General features: G+C 34.6%; 2 protein-coding genes and 1 pseudogene across 3 annotated transcripts; 2 read left to right on the forward strand and 1 right to left on the reverse strand.

Annotated features, from left to right (window-relative positions):
- Positions 1–3,976: 3,976 nt before the first annotated feature.
- On the forward strand, positions 3,977–5,128 carry AT4G09190 (F-box and associated interaction domains-containing protein; the record flags this gene model as incomplete). The annotated part of the gene is made up of 1 exon (NM_116988.1): positions 3,977–5,128. One exon carries the CDS (start codon positions 3,977–3,979, stop codon positions 5,126–5,128), a length of 1,152 nt encoding a protein of 383 aa, NP_192658.1.
- Positions 5,129–8,044: 2,916 nt separating this feature from the next.
- AT4G09200 (SPla/RYanodine receptor (SPRY) domain-containing protein) lies at positions 8,045–10,681 on the forward strand. Its single transcript, NM_116989.5, has 9 exons — positions 8,045–8,440; positions 8,779–8,937; positions 9,094–9,229; positions 9,380–9,456; positions 9,530–9,671; positions 9,815–9,883; positions 9,973–10,029; positions 10,101–10,187; positions 10,266–10,681. Exons 1-9 carry the CDS (start codon positions 8,181–8,183, stop codon positions 10,470–10,472), a joined length of 1,194 nt encoding a protein of 397 aa, NP_192659.2. The 5' UTR covers positions 8,045–8,180; the 3' UTR covers positions 10,473–10,681.
- A 228-nt stretch (positions 10,682–10,909) lies between these two features.
- On the reverse strand, positions 10,910–13,570 carry AT4G09205 (annotated as a pseudogene; the record flags this gene model as incomplete). Its single annotated transcript has 1 exon — positions 10,910–13,570.
- Between the last annotated feature and the right edge of the window lie 2,172 nt (positions 13,571–15,742).

Here is a 15,742-nt window from a genome sequence, read left to right on the forward strand (position 1 = left end):
TTTTCTTAAACTACTTTGTGAGGTACTTTGACTTAGTACAGAAACTCCTTCAGAGGTTGCATCTTCAACTGAATCATCAAGCAACCATCACCAGATTAATTGAAGTAAAAAAGGCTCGAATCAAACCAAATCAGCATTTGTTATTCACATGTTGTTTACATGTATGTCACATACCTAAACTATGGCGATCGTGATCGAGAATAAGATAACATCGACGAGTCTGAAAACTATGGTCTATGTGTACAGTGTATATACTATGTAAATGTTCCGAACATTAAGCGTGGTCTTTATGCCAACCTTCTTGCTCATAATCCTTATGTTCATATAATAAACTATGTTTTCAACATCTTAAATCTATCCAGTCCGAATAAATTCACTTCACGGACTAAGTTTTTGTTGGAAGAGATAGATTCTGATGGAAAAAGGAATATAAATATCAGCTTATTAAGAGTAGCATTTCTAGCTTTATTTGCCACCATCCAAAAGTTTCAACATCCTAACTATTAATTGGGAATCACTGGATATTAAATAACCCTATAAAGTGTAAAATATTACATAGAATGCCATTGGCAAAATTATAATCTATGAGTAAATGAAAATAAGCGTTCAAGGGTAAAATCATAACTTCCAACGTAAAATACCCATGGATCTTGGGCGACTGGTTCGGAAATACACGCGGATCCTGGGTTTAATTTTTGGATCGGCACGCGGATCCTATGGATCGATCTGGACGGTTGAAAACATAACAATTTATTATTACTTAAGTTCACAACGATCATTGGTTTGATCCTGGCAATCTGGAAAATAATACCATAAAACCAAAATTAAGAAGATATTATTAAAACAATCGTATCCCAATAGTTAAGGTGATTTCTAAATTTGTTATCAATCAGTTACCAAAAGAATCCAAATTCTACATAAACAGGATATTCATTAGCTCACAAATGAAGAATTTACCTAAAATATATATTCAAAAGATTGATTCGCAAGCATATTCTTTAGATCTAATAGGTTGTAACCGTAGCCGAACTCTTTTCCTATAAATATAGGATGTCTAATACCCTCTTCAAGACTCATTAAGCTAGCAAACGACATCTATACCTTTCTTACTCATTTTATAGCTCCTAATTCAAGCGTGTTGGTGTTACTCAAATTGTTTTGAGGAGAAGAAATTACTGTTGCATTGATTTGATTATATTCTATGTTCTTAATAACAACTCGAAATAAGTGTTATTTTACTGTTTTCCTTTTTCCAGATTCTAAAACCTTATATTAAAAAAAGCTAAACTTTGTTTTTCAAAAGTTTACGGTTTCTAAAGATATATGGTTAAATCTAAACCTTATGTTTGAAACAGCTAAAGTTTTGTACTTTGAATCTCTTATTTACTACTTGCATTTTAACAAACTACGGCAAAACTAGGTTTTGTTATTAACATGTGATTAATGATTATCAAACAATAGCAGAAAGTTTTGTCCATCCAAACTATTATCTACTACTTTCATTTTAACATAATAGGCCAAAACAAGGTGCTCTATTATGAAGTAACTTCAATTAAATTTTTGGATCAGTAGTTAAATATGCATATCCAATAACCAAAATGTAAATATTCTGATCCACTAACCTATATGTTTTTACATATAGATTTCTGAATAGATCCAATGACCAAATGAGATTGCCTCCTCCATATATAAAGGTTTATAGAAATACCATATAAAGGTTTATAGAAGTGATTGATTTATTCCATTCAACGATTTACAATATATATACACAAGAGAGACTTGCTGAGCACACTTATAATCAATATGAGTATATACAATATTACAAACATGGAAGATATGATTGGAATCAATCAAGGAGATGATTGATATCCTTAATACCATATTCTTAAATTACCCGCAAATGATGCTTCACCTGAAATGAATACATTGATATTTGTTTATAACATGCTTACATTTTCAAAAACATCTATTGGTTTCTAATGATCGTATCAATTTGTTTCCTTTCTTTATCTTCATCTTTTGGGAACATCATTACATTTATAATTAGTTGAAATCTATATACAAACTAAATAAAGTAGAACTCTTATCAGGAAACAATATCTCGAGTGTAAAAACAATATCTGTCCAAACAAATAAGATAAGATTCAGTAATATATTAAATACATAAAAACAAACGAATAAAGAAAATATGTTAAAGAGGCTTGCTAATTGGGGTCTACGAGTGGCGGAGGTAGTGTAGAAGGAGGGGGGTCAGTTGACCCCCATAAAATTTATAAAATTTTCATTATAAGGTAAGTTTATGTATTGATAGGTACATATTTAATGTTAAGTTTCTAGAATGACCCCCATGCCATATGATGGATTTCTGTATTTGACCCCATACATATTCATTTTCCATATAACCTTAGTTTGTTTTTTCCATTTTTGTTGGATTAAATCTGTAAAATCTTTCATATACATTTTTCTCCTTATTTTGAGATATCCTGTTATAATTTTTTCCTATATTCTTTTTAATATTGTTTTTAACATCTATTTTTAAAAAATCATGAATCAAGATAAACACAACAATAATTAATCTCTAAATTATACTATACATTCTGATCGAAAAAAGTATATTAAGGTTTATTTTAGATGACAAAATTTAATATTTTTGAAAAAATATAAAACAACAATTTATACTTTGGATATATTGTTCAATATAAATAAATATATAGAGTTACATATAAATGACTCCCGTAAACAAAAATTCTGCCTCCGCCAATGACTACGACTCTACGTAACATGTAATTTGGCCACATAAAATGTATTCGTCTTCACTTAATTAAACTTTTGGTGTACAGTTTTTCTGAATTACCAAATATTAATTTATAAACAATAATGTTGTATTACTAAAAATTAAAATTTACACATTTTAAAATCTAATATTGTTTTTAAAAAATTACTATTATGTTATAATTATTACACACCTAAAATCTACAACTGTTCAAATTATTTGTTATGCACCAAACTATTTTTTTTAATAAAACAATTACAAATGATGGAATAAAACGTTAGCTTTTTTAATAACTAATCAAACAGAAAATAAATATGTGCACCAAGAATTATTTTAATAAACAAAAGCTATTTTACCAATTTAGCTTTGTCAACTCAATATTATAATTTCTATACTATTATATAGTTCACAAACAAACAAAAAAAACAATTCTTAACTAAACCTTTCTGCAAACACAAATATTTGTATGTTATCACCTGCACATAGCCACATAGGGTCATCATCTAATTCACCCGCAAATAACTATATCTGAAATTTAATATGCTATTATTATTTAATAAATACTTTTATATGATTTTATTACAGAAAATAAAACAATAAATTTAAAATACAAATATATATAGATTTTATACTTTACATATCAAAACCCCGCCCGTATATGCGGGTCAGGATCTATTTCGTTTTAATTTGTCTAGGAAGTAACAAATAAAGATATAAATGTTACCTCGAACCTAGTTTTAAAACACATTTAAATGTACAATCAATTTTATACGTGAATTCAACACTACACGTACTAATTGGATACTACAAATGTGGTTTAAACGAGATTCGAAGATAAATTGGAGTCTTTTTGGATCAGCTAGCAAGTCAATGGGTTGATCTGGTCCAACCACGATGAATGAGTTTTCATCTAATATAGTCGAAGCTATAAGCTTCTGAAACTATCCACGTGATTAGCCATCTTATCATTTAACATGTTTGGATTTTATAATTTTTTTTATGTCAATACACGTAGAAAGAAAAAGAAAAAAAAAACCAATATATGTAAACAAGAAAAATATAAGCTTTTGAAAAAACAAAATATGGAAATAAGGAAAATGTAAAAGTATACTTTCAACACCGATAAGTGCATCTAAAAAAGTATCGGAGCAAACTGAAGAACAAGCTAGGGTTATAAGAAATAAACCTATGGAGCCATCAAAGATGCGAAAAATCCAGAGAATAACACAGTTTTCAGATGATAATAATAGATCTCAAAGAGAGCATATTCCTCTAGATCTAATCGTGGAGATAGTCTCAAGCCTGCCAGCAAAATCGATTGTGAGATTTAGGTCCGTTTCTAAGCTCTGGTCTTCAATCATCACCACTCCAGATTTCACCAGCTCGGTCGTGACACGGTCCTTGTCATCGCGTCCTTGTGTTCTGCTAATCTTCCAAAAACACGACAAGCTGTTTTTTTTTGCTTCTCCAGTACACCAGAAGAAGACTTGTCCTAACGTGGAGAATTTTCAATATACAATCCCCAATAATGGTAAGCTTCAACGTTGTGAATCCGTTCACGGCTTGATTTACTTGGAAACTTCTACAAATGTCATGTTTATCAGAAACCCTATCACGAAAAGCTTCTTCACGTTACCTAAACTTGATAGCAAGGAAGGCAGACCACTAACGGGATTTTTGGGATATGATCCAATCAACGGTAAATATAAAGTACTATGCATACTTAAAGAACGAAACAAGATTGGAATTCTTACATTGGGAGCTCAAGAATCATGGAGAATATTATCTAAAGGTTTCCTTAGTCATTACAAAGTGACAGGTTATGCAAAATGCATTGATGGAGTCATCTACTATGAAGGTTCTTTTGGTGATGGTTTAAGACAAGAGCTTGCCATAATGAGTTTTGATTTAAGATCTGAAAAGTTCAGTTTGATTAAACATCCGAAGAAAAGTAGCATAGCTACATGTTGGTCATCTTATGAGGGAAGATTAGCTTTGGTAAGTTCCATTGCTTCTGGAGTTAGCTTATGGATTTTGGAGGATGCTGATAATCACAAACAATGGATATATAAACATTTTCCTTCACATCGAGAATTCATCAAAGAGAGATGGAAGTTGAAGGGTGTTACTCGTACTGGTGAATTTATTTACACATCTTACAGAGCTTATGTACTTAATGTTGAAGGAAGGGTTTTATATCAATGGTTCCGTATTTTGTATGTTGATCCCAAGAGAAACAGTATGAGGGTAGTTATGCATGGAGGAATTGCAGTTGACGATATTAGGCGACTTGATGAAGTTGGATATGATCTTATGAAAGACTTGACTGTCATACCAAATCACATTCAGATTTGAAGCTGATCTTACCATGTCGTTGTAAGAGTTTTCTTCATTTTTCTTTTCTTAAGTTCTGCAAATTTTGTGATGATTTTTGAATCATTGAATCCCATTGAGGGGTTTTTGTCTTGATTTAAGAAATTCCTTATAAAATCGTGGTAGTGAAGTAACACCTGACTCTAACGCAAGAACATCACTGAAATGTGTAGCTTAGTCTTCTATATTGGTTACATATATAGTCATCTAATGTTCTTGAATAAAAATACCTCATGAGCAGAACTCCAGGTCATATTTTTCTTAATCAAGAGAAATACATTTTGTTATGATTTGATAAGTTCCTTAATCCCAACATGTTTTTATTGTGTTTGGAAGACAGTTTGATTACCTAAGTTTGTAGGAGGTCTAGGCCTGAAATATCACTTTCATGTAATAAACTAGAACAAACTATTTTATCAAGATGGAACTAATATGCACTTTAATATTAATACATAATACTTTTAAAAATGGTGAAAAATAATGAGCTTATCTACCAAAAAACAGAACCAGTTGTTTATGATGGCCAAAAGTGTCATAATTACAGTCCCTAGTTGCTCTCATGTGTCTTTCAGATTTCCAGCTCTTGAAACTTTGTCAATGTACCAAGTGAGATGATGATGATGTTATGTTTTGTGAATTGTCAACAGGTCCTGAATTGGAGCGCTTGTTGAAGGAGCTGATTTGGACTCAGAATCAACTGGATGAAAAAACAGTCTATGTGTATCCACGCATGAATGATTTTTCCACTGGCCAGCTCATATACCGACCAGAATGATTCTTCTTCCCTTTCAGCAACTAACGGCTCTGCAAAAGGGAACATATATAGTGATATATAACTGATCTGTCGCAAGAACATGATGACCATTTCTTCCTAGTGAGTATTTTGAGTGAGGGGGGAGTTTTTAGCCTTGCTCTTATGATTTAGGGATTTTCTTATTCATGACAATATTGGACCCCTAGGTAGTACTAATAACAAGAGAGGGTTTTTGTTTTCAAATGTTGGTTTACTGGTTAGGCTTTTATTCTCCACCATGGTATGGTTCCTATAAAGCTACATAAGAATTCATTTTGAAGTTTGTTTGGTGTGTGACCGAAGAACCAAAAAAAAAAAAACAGTTGCTCATTCTTTGTCTACTTATCTCACTATTCGGCAATGCATATACGTCCTAATCTTTGTTTTGCTTATCTTAGTTATTCTATCTCTCTCCCTTACCTAAAAAGCTGGCTTCAAAGGACTTGACGGATCGTTTATAAAACAGACTAGTCATAAACATAGATTTATATTCGAGATGGCTTCAAATACGAATCTTAAACTGTTTATAGTATATATAGTATCTAATAGCTGCGGGTGTTGTGAAAGGGAACTTAGTGTTGACCATGGTCATGGAGTTTAACCAAGAAGTTTGTTGAACCAAGGATTCACACAATAGATTTGTTTAGAGAGGGAAAACAAATCTAGTAATTTCTCTTCATTAGGTATTCTATCCAAGACTCGATTATAAGAGGGGTTCTAATCTCTTATGAAATACATTAGGGTTTTGCTCAAGAACAGAAAAAGAATTAGAGTTTTAAAAAGGTATAGCTGCATCCATGATGGATTGCCTACGTACCCTGTGAAGGGATCAAGCCATTCGTAGTTTTCAATAGGTATAAAGTTCTATGTTTCTTGTGAATATCCCAAGATCTCCCCCTTTTTGTGAAGTCCCTAAGGCACTTTATATAGGATCCTTAAACCGCCTCCCTAGCGATATTCTTCGGAAGATTCTTATTTATCCTTAGGTCGGTTCTAGAGGATAATCGTCCTAAGGATATTCTCCTTATTCTTCGGAGGTTTTGGGGAGATTTCCTGATTTCGACATTATCTTCAAAGATTCTCCTTTATCATTTCTGAAAGTCCCATAAAAGATCCCATTTTACCGGAAATGATCCTTGGAGAATGAATGGTTTTTACAAGTCTTTGCCTCGCGTGTTCTTCACGGCTCGGTGGTCGTTTGAGAGGTGGCTTCGGGGCAAACGGTATGTACCGGCTCGGGGCGCGCTTGATGACTGTCCATTAAGCTCAGTTGGCTGTCTCCCGAGCCGATATAGATGTTTCCCGCAGCGTTCTCACGATTGGTTCGGGCTGTGTTCATATGATTAACACCCGAGCCATTTTACAAACTCTCTTCGGGACGGTCGATCGAATAAGGTCCCGAGGTGCTTTGTTCTAGGCTAGGGGCCAATCATATGTTTAACCATGAGGTGATTGTTATTCTTAGACTGTTTGGCTCGGTCTTGCTTGTGGGGGAATCCGACCCCAACAAAGTTGTACCTTGACGGAAGAGAGCACGAATGGGATCGGTGCGGGTGTCTGGAAAGTGCCTGAAGAAGGTTCATGTGATGATCAAACTCTGGAATGCTACTGGGAGTACTGACTGTACCAAAACCTCCTCCAACAGTGCCACAGGGAACAAGCAAGCCCCATATCAATGTGTGATGAAGTTGAAGGAGCAGGGTCGTAAGGTGGACTTCCACAGTTAGAAGGAGGCTTGTGTGATGGAGGAGCTCCATATCCTTCGTCATAGTACTGATTTCCGGATCTGAATAAAGAAGCATGGCATCATTTGGAAGTAAGAGATCACATGAGAATACCATCCCTAGAACCGAGAGAGAAAAGTTTATGTTAATAAATTTTTATTGTATAATTGATATTGAAAAACATTAATAAACAGTGTTCACATAAGGTGTAAATTCACCCCAAAAGCACTCTAAAAAGTAAAAACCAAAAGAGAAAAAAACATAGAAATGGTTACTTAATAATATACCGAGTTTCATCTATTTACTTAATAATATACGGTTATTTGATTTACCGGTTAACTAAAAAATATCTGGTTTAATCGTATTTATTGTTGGCAAACACAACATTGGGCGCGAAGTGGTTTTTGATGCCCTTCAACAACATTTGGGGGTTTCATTTCAATCGCATTTCTAGGGTTTCTTTCTCTACGATTCAATAGATTCGGACGAATTGGGGGATTCTGACCAGAGAGAAGCTATGGAGGAAAACGAAGAGGAAGAAGAATTGCGGCCAACGGCGCTATACACGGTCGGTGGTTCAGACGAATTTACCTTTGTTTCTCCCGATGGGCTCTCCGGTCAATACACGGGCCCTGATCACGACGGCGTAGTTCTTCAGACTGAAAATCCGGCGCCGACTAACTGTCTTGCTTACTACTTCGAGGTTCATATCATGAATGCTGGTGAAAAAGGAGAGATCGCGATTGGTTTCTCCAAGGAACACATCTATAGCGAAGGGTATCGTTTTCTTTCCCTTTCAATTCGCATTTACCACTTATTGCGTGATTTGATACTCAATACAATCATTGATTCTGTTTGATTTGGTACCTGAGACTGAGAGAACAAATTGGGAAATAGGTTTAGATACAATGGTAGATCAGTAGTTCAAATCACTGTTTCAATGGTTTGGATTCGTTACTTGGAAATAGGTTATGTGATTTGCTGCTCAATTTGATTGTGTTGGCTGTTAGATCTGGTATCTTACAAGTTAATGGGAGATTTGCTTTGTTAGATGTTTTCACCTTTCAGTAATTAAGCATTCCAATTCACTGTTTCATGTTTCTCTGTAATGTTAGATATACTGTCAGAAGCTGTGCCTACATTGGTAACAGTGGACTCATATGCTCTCAAAATGGAGATGGTGATCGAACTGTTGCTAAAGCCAGTGACACCTATACAACAGGTGATTTAGTTGGTTGCGGTATAGACTCGGTTTCACAAGAATTCTTTTTCACGTAAGTAATAACTGTTTCCCTATCTGAACATGTTTCATTACAATTGGAAAAGTAGATATCAAGATACACAATTCATTTCTTCATGTCACAATGTTTTTGACATGTCCCTGCGTATGTTTTACTTGCTGACATCTATGACTACTTCTTTGATTATAGGAAAAATGGAACTATCGTAGGGACAATCCCCAGGCAATTTAGGCGTCCTGTATACCCGACAATTGTTTTGCATAGCCAAAACGAAGCTGTCACTGTCAATTTCGGCGGACAGATTGCGTTTTCTTTTGACTTTGAGGTAAGGTCGTACTTTTCTTTTCTTGCATAGTCGGAGAATAACTATTGAGTAAGCAGAATAATATGCATCTCTCACATATGTCCATATTTGCATGTATGTGGCATATTTTTCTGATACAATATTCTATTATCTGATCCACCTTTATTTCAGCATTTTGAAGAATCATTGAGGGTTAAAAAAGAAAGGGAAATTGAAAAGATTTCCATGTCTCGCAGCATTAGTCATGGGTAAAGTGTCTTTTCCTGCCTGTTCTTAATTGTAATTCTTGTTTCTGTTTGTGCTAAAGCTTCCTTTTTCCAGGCTTGTAAAAACCTACCTTCTTCGTTATGGATATGAAGATAGCTTTAGAGCTTTTAACCTGGCTGCAAGTCGTCATACTGTTATTGCACAAGAAAATAGTTTTGATGAGTATGAATTGCATCAAAGGAAAAAGCTCAGAGAGGTACTTTTCACTGCTATGGTTATCTTGCTGTAATTTTTTTTTTATTTTTTTTCTGTGAGGTACAAAATCAACCAAAAGCAAGCTACATTGCTACATCTTTTCTGTTTCATATCGAACTGATCCATGCATTCTGTTTGTTAAAGCTTATAATGACTGCTGAGATTGATGATGCTATTGCTGCACTCAAGGATAGATATCCCCAACTTATTGAGGTGGGCTGAGTAACTAGTTAATATATCGAGTGATTCACATTGTTAACATTCCTTGAACTATTTTAACAAGCTGCTTGTATCATATGCAGGGTGGATCAGAAGCTTATTTTCTTCTTATCTGTCAAAAGATTGTCGAATTAGTACGGGTATGTTCTTTATTCCTTGTATATTTGTTACACATATCCATGGTGTGTTTCTCTAACTAACTACAATGCAGAAAGGAGCAATAGCAGAGGCTAAGTCATTTGGAAATCAAGATTTTAAAGACTTTAGGGATTCAAGCCTACTAAAAAACCTTTTCGATGTATGTAGTGATTCTCTAACTGTTAGATTAGGTTTCTCATATTTGAGTCACTAATAGTTTTGTTTTTCTCTATTTCAGGATTGCTCTGCTTTGTTCGAGTGTGAAACTATAGAAGAATCAGGTGCTGCATATCTTCTAGGAGAAACACAGAAGAACATAGTAGCAGCTGCAGTCAGTGAAGCGATTCTATCTACAAATCCGGCCACCAGAGACCAGCAATCTGCTTCACTTGAGCGAGTGCTTAGACAGTTTGAAGCCACCTGCTCACTCTATGCTCGTGAATAAAATCTTGACTTTTTCTGTTTTTCTTTTTATCTTTTCTCTTGATAGAGTCATTGTGTAAGCTCAAATGTTCTAAAACTAGCGATCATACTTTAACTTGATTCACAACTATATACGAGATTATATTGGAGCTTGAAAATTTTTATTTACAAGTATTTATCTACAAATCGGCAAATATTGAGCTGCTCATACTAATTTTGATAATTTAATCGGCTACAAATTTTAATGACATGTTGTTGTTAGCTGTAAGTTAAAATATGAAATCGAAAGTCTTTTGTTTATTGCTTTCAACTTAAGCCTTTGTGATTACAAGCTATGTCTATTTATACATCTAGATTGATTTAACCTAGTGTCTTCTTGATTTGCATAGCTGTCACTTGGCTGTTATGTGGCGTCGTTGTCTTCACATGATTCAAGAGCCTCATAGCGATTCCTCGTCGTTACTTCCGTACTGCGTGGAGATAAGGACCGCTCTGCAACTTTTCTGCTTTTGTCCTTTGTTGTTGCAGGTTGTCGTTGCACTATGTTGGGCTTGGCTCTTGGATTGGGCACTTGTTTCGGATTGGGCTTTAATGGTTTTGAGCCCAATTCCAAAACTGTGTCGTTTGGAGCTGTTCTGTTGATACTCCCCCTCAAACTTGGAGGAGGTGGGAAATCGACACCAAGTTTGAATCGGAGAGATTCGAAAGGAGCCTTAACGAGAGACTTTGTAAATATGTCAGCGAGCTGTAGATAACCCGGGATATGATGGACGATGAGCTCACCAAAAGCTACCTGCTCTCGGACATAATGATAGTGAGTTGCAAAATGCTTTGTCCGAGCATGAAACGATGGATTCGCTGTAAGGTAAACGGCAGAGAGGTTGTCGCAGAAGAGTTCGGGGAGCTGTAACTGCGGAACACCCAGATCACGAAGTAAATTGACTAGCCATGTGATTTCCGAGGCTGTATCGGACATAGAGCGATATTCAGCTTCGGTTGAGCTTTTGGCGACTGAGACTTGCTTTCGAGAAGACCAGGAGATTAGATTGTTGACAAGAAATGTACAGAAGCCACCGGTGGAGCGACGTGTACCATGACAACCGGCGTGATCACTGTCACTGTAAGCTCGCAGTTGACAATCTGTGTCCTTGTTGAATGAAATTCCCATGGTTGTTGTTCCTCTGATGTACCGGAGAATCCTTTTGAGGAGAAGAAAATCCGACACTGTAGGGGCGTGCATCTTTTGGCACACGTAATTAACAGAGAATTGGAGGTCCGGTCTAGTAAGTGTGAGGTAGTGCAGCTTACCAGCCAAACTTCTGAAATATGATGGATTGTCGAAGGGCTCGGTTTGATTAGGTGCTCTCTCAGGTTGAAGTGGCAATGGTGTTGCAACAGGAGAACAGTTGGATATTGCAGTTGTAGCTAGAAGATCTTCTGCATATTTCTGTTGAGAGAGAAAAAGACCTTTTGGATGAAATTGCGCCTGAATACCAAGAAAATAACTGAGTCTGCCCAAATCTTTCATCTTGAACTGCTTATTGAGCTCATTAAGAAGACTGGAGAGAAGTTTTGAGCTATTTCCTGTGATGACCATATCATCAACGTATAGAAGAAGCATGATCACATCCTTGTTCTTTACGTAGACAAAGAGAGAAGGGTCAGACATACTGCAGGTAAAACCAAAATTGAGTAGGAATTTGCTGAATATGTCAAACCAAGCCCTTGGAGCTTGTTTAAGCCATAGAGAGCTTTATGTAATAAGCAAACATGATCAGGATGAGCATTGTCAATGAATCTTGCTGGTTTTCTCATGTAGACCGTTTCAGTGAGATCTCCATGAAGAAAGACGTTTTTGACATCCATTTGTTTGAGTTCCCATTGCATGATAGTAGCTAGATGAAGCACAGCTCGGACGGTTGCAGATCGAACTACCGGACTATATGTCTCGAGGTAGTCTATTCCTTCTTCTTGTTTGAAGCCTTGAGAAACTAGTCGAGCTTTGTACTTATCTAATGAGCCATCTGCATTGAGTTTGATCCTGAAAACCCATTTGGAGCCTAGCACATGCATCTTTGGTGTAAGAGGAACAAGTGACCAAGTGTGTGTTTCAGAGCAATTTCCCATTTCCTCTACCATAGCTGCAATTACTGTTTTAGACATAGGATATGAAGCTTTGTGTGTGAGAAGAGCATACCGTTGATTTGGTTTGATAATTCCTTTCTTTAATCTCGTGGTCATAGGATGAGTGGATTCTGTAGCTGAATGAAGAATACTGAAGGTTGGTTGTTCATGCCTAGAGGATGATGAGAGAGCGCTGTTGCCAATAGGATCAAGATCGGAGCTTGCCGTACACTCAGAACACTCCTCATTTCCCGTAGACAGAGTTTCAATTTCTTCAGCATTATCTTGAGAAGGAATGATTCGCAATGGTGTAACACAGACCGGTTCACTTGGTATGTCTTGATTGTTGTTATGAGGTGTTGTCTCCCCCTCTGTAATTATAATAGCAGGACTGCACTCTAATGAAAGGTTATGTTGTTGATTTTCTGTGATGACAGGGACGTTTGTACCAGTATTAGAGCCATCAGTTTGTTCCTTTTCCAATGGAACTGAAGAGCTTGAGAAGCCTTTTAACCAAGCGTCAAACATCGGAGTTGGGGAAGAATGCTGCAGGCCAGTGTAAGTATCAATGAAAGGAAAAGAGCCTTCATCAAACACGACATGGCGACTTAGATACACTCGTCTAGTTGGAGGATAGAAGCAGCGGTAACCCTTATACTTATCCGTGTAACCGAGAAAGATACACTTGAGAGACCTCGGATCAAATTTATTGCGAGCATAAGCACAAAGTGTAGGGAAGCAGGCACATCCAAACGTTCTCAAAGCTGAATAATCTGGTGCTTTGCCAAACAAAACTTGATAAGGTGTGGTAGAGCTGTCAAGAGCTGTTGTGGGAAGGAGATTACTCAAGAGTGCTTAGAGAGTTTGGAGCCACCTGCTCACTCTATGCTCGTGAATGAAATCTTGACTTTTTTTTTTCTTTTTTTTTTTTCCTTTTTCTCTTTTCTCTTGATAGAGCCTTTGTGTAAGCTCCAACGTTCTAAAACTAGCGATCATACTTTAACTTGATTCACAACTATATACGAGACTTTATTGGAGCTTGAGAATTTTTATTTGCAAGTATGTATCTACAAATCGGCAAATATTGAGCTGTTCATACTAACTTTTGTAATTTAATTGGCTACAAATTTTAATGACATGTTGTTGTTAGCTTCTCGCTAAACAAAATTGTTGACGTGGTAAGTTGGACGGACAGGATTTTATTTTAGACCATGGATTAGTCCGAGCGTATATATTGACGATTGATATATATAAATTACTTCACTCAATTTAAAATTCAGTTTAAGCTTGTTGAGTATATATATAGAGATATTAATTTCTTTAATAATTAATTTTTTCTAATATTTTCCTCTTTGAATTATTATTTTTGTTAATTTGGGTTAAATTTGGTTAATTTTAGTTATTTTGAAAGAAAAAAAAAACACAACGAATATGATAATATTTTGGTTAGTTACGGTTTTCATTTATTTAAGTTTTAATCTTTACCCATTGCACATTGCACCTTAAATAAATAAAATCTCTACCCATTGAACATGCTCTAAAATGAGTTATCGACCGTCATGTTATCGATACACAGAAGGGCTATGTTGTAGGAGATTTTTCAGATTGTGGTTTGACTTGTATGTATTTGACATGGAGGTTTGTCTTGCAAAAAAAATAAATTAAATTGAGGTTTTTTTTGCACAAAAGCCTTATGTTTTAAAAGAGAGTTATCGAGTGCCATGTCATCGCTACATGGGAGGACTGTATTGCGGGTGACTTTTGAGATTGTGAGATTGACTTGCATAATTCGGACTTGGATGAAAACTTGCAAACGAAATTGACTTGAAGGGTTGTTTTGCAGAAAACCCTGATACCCTAATGTTAACTAAGATACAAATCTGTTATCGTATGAGAAATGCTTTTACCATTTATTTATTAAGATTAGGTATGTAGATTCAAAATCAAGTTTATCATGATTAAACAAAGAGTTAAATTGTATTTGCTAATGGAATGTGTAAGATTTGAATTCTGTTTTAAATAAAAGTACTAAAATAAATATATAAAAGTGAGCAAAATACTATTTATAATTCAAAATTTATCGATAAGATATAGTGTGTAGAATTAAAATGCATTTTATTGTTATGAAATAAATAGTTAAATTGTATAGAAAAATGGAATGTGTAAGATTAAAATTTGGTTTGAAAAAAGTATTAAATTAAATGTTAACGAAAACATATATTACTATTTAGAATTCAAATATAATCGGGAGATTTGCAAAACTACCTTTTTTTACTACCCTCTTGCAACAATACCCTTTTGTGTTGTCCATTTTTAAAAATAGCCCTTTCATTAAACAGAATGACCAAATTACCCTCAACTAGTAGGAACATGTAATTGACAACTGAAATTTTCCTGCCAAATTTTTGGCGCCAAAAAAAAAATTTCCGCAAAACTTTTTTCCCGCCAAAAAAAATAAATTTCCCGCCAAAACTTTTTTTCGTAACAAATTTTTTCTCAGCAATAAAAAATACTTTTAAAAATCCTTGTAAATTTGTTTTGGTGGGAAATAGATTTACAAGATATTTTAAAAGGATTTTAAAATATTTACAATGGATTTTAAAAGGGTTTTGAAAGATTTACAAAGGTTTTTTAAAGATTTTTAAAGGGTTTAAAAGTGTTTTAAAATATTTACAAGGGATTTTAAAATAGTTTTTAAATATTTACAAGGGATTTTAAAGGGCTTTAAAAGATTTACAAAGATTTTTAAAGGGTTTAAAAGTATTTTAAAAGATTTATAAGAGATTTTAAAAGATTTAAAAGAGATTTTAAAAGGGTTTAAAAGGGTTTTAAAAGATGTACAAGGGTTTTTAAAAGATTTTTAAAGAATTTACAAGAAGACCTTATAAAAACTCTTGTCAATTTTTTTAAAACCTTTTAAAATCACTTGTAAATATTTTAAAACCATTTTAAAAGTCTTTAAAAAACCTTTATAAATCTTTTAAAGCCCTTTAAAATCCCTTGTAAATCTTTTAAAACCCTTGTAAATCTTTTCAAACCCTTTTAAAATCCCTTGTAAATCTCTTAAAACCCTTTTAAAATCCCTTGTAAATCTATTTCCCGCCAAAAAATGTTTTTGCAAAAAATATATTTTTGAAAAAAAAAACTTTGCGGGAAATCTTTTTTCGA

This window comes from Arabidopsis thaliana, chromosome 4 (genome assembly GCF_000001735.4).
Source record: "Arabidopsis thaliana chromosome 4, partial sequence".
In the NCBI taxonomy this organism is placed as follows: Eukaryota; Viridiplantae; Streptophyta; class Magnoliopsida; order Brassicales; family Brassicaceae; genus Arabidopsis; species Arabidopsis thaliana.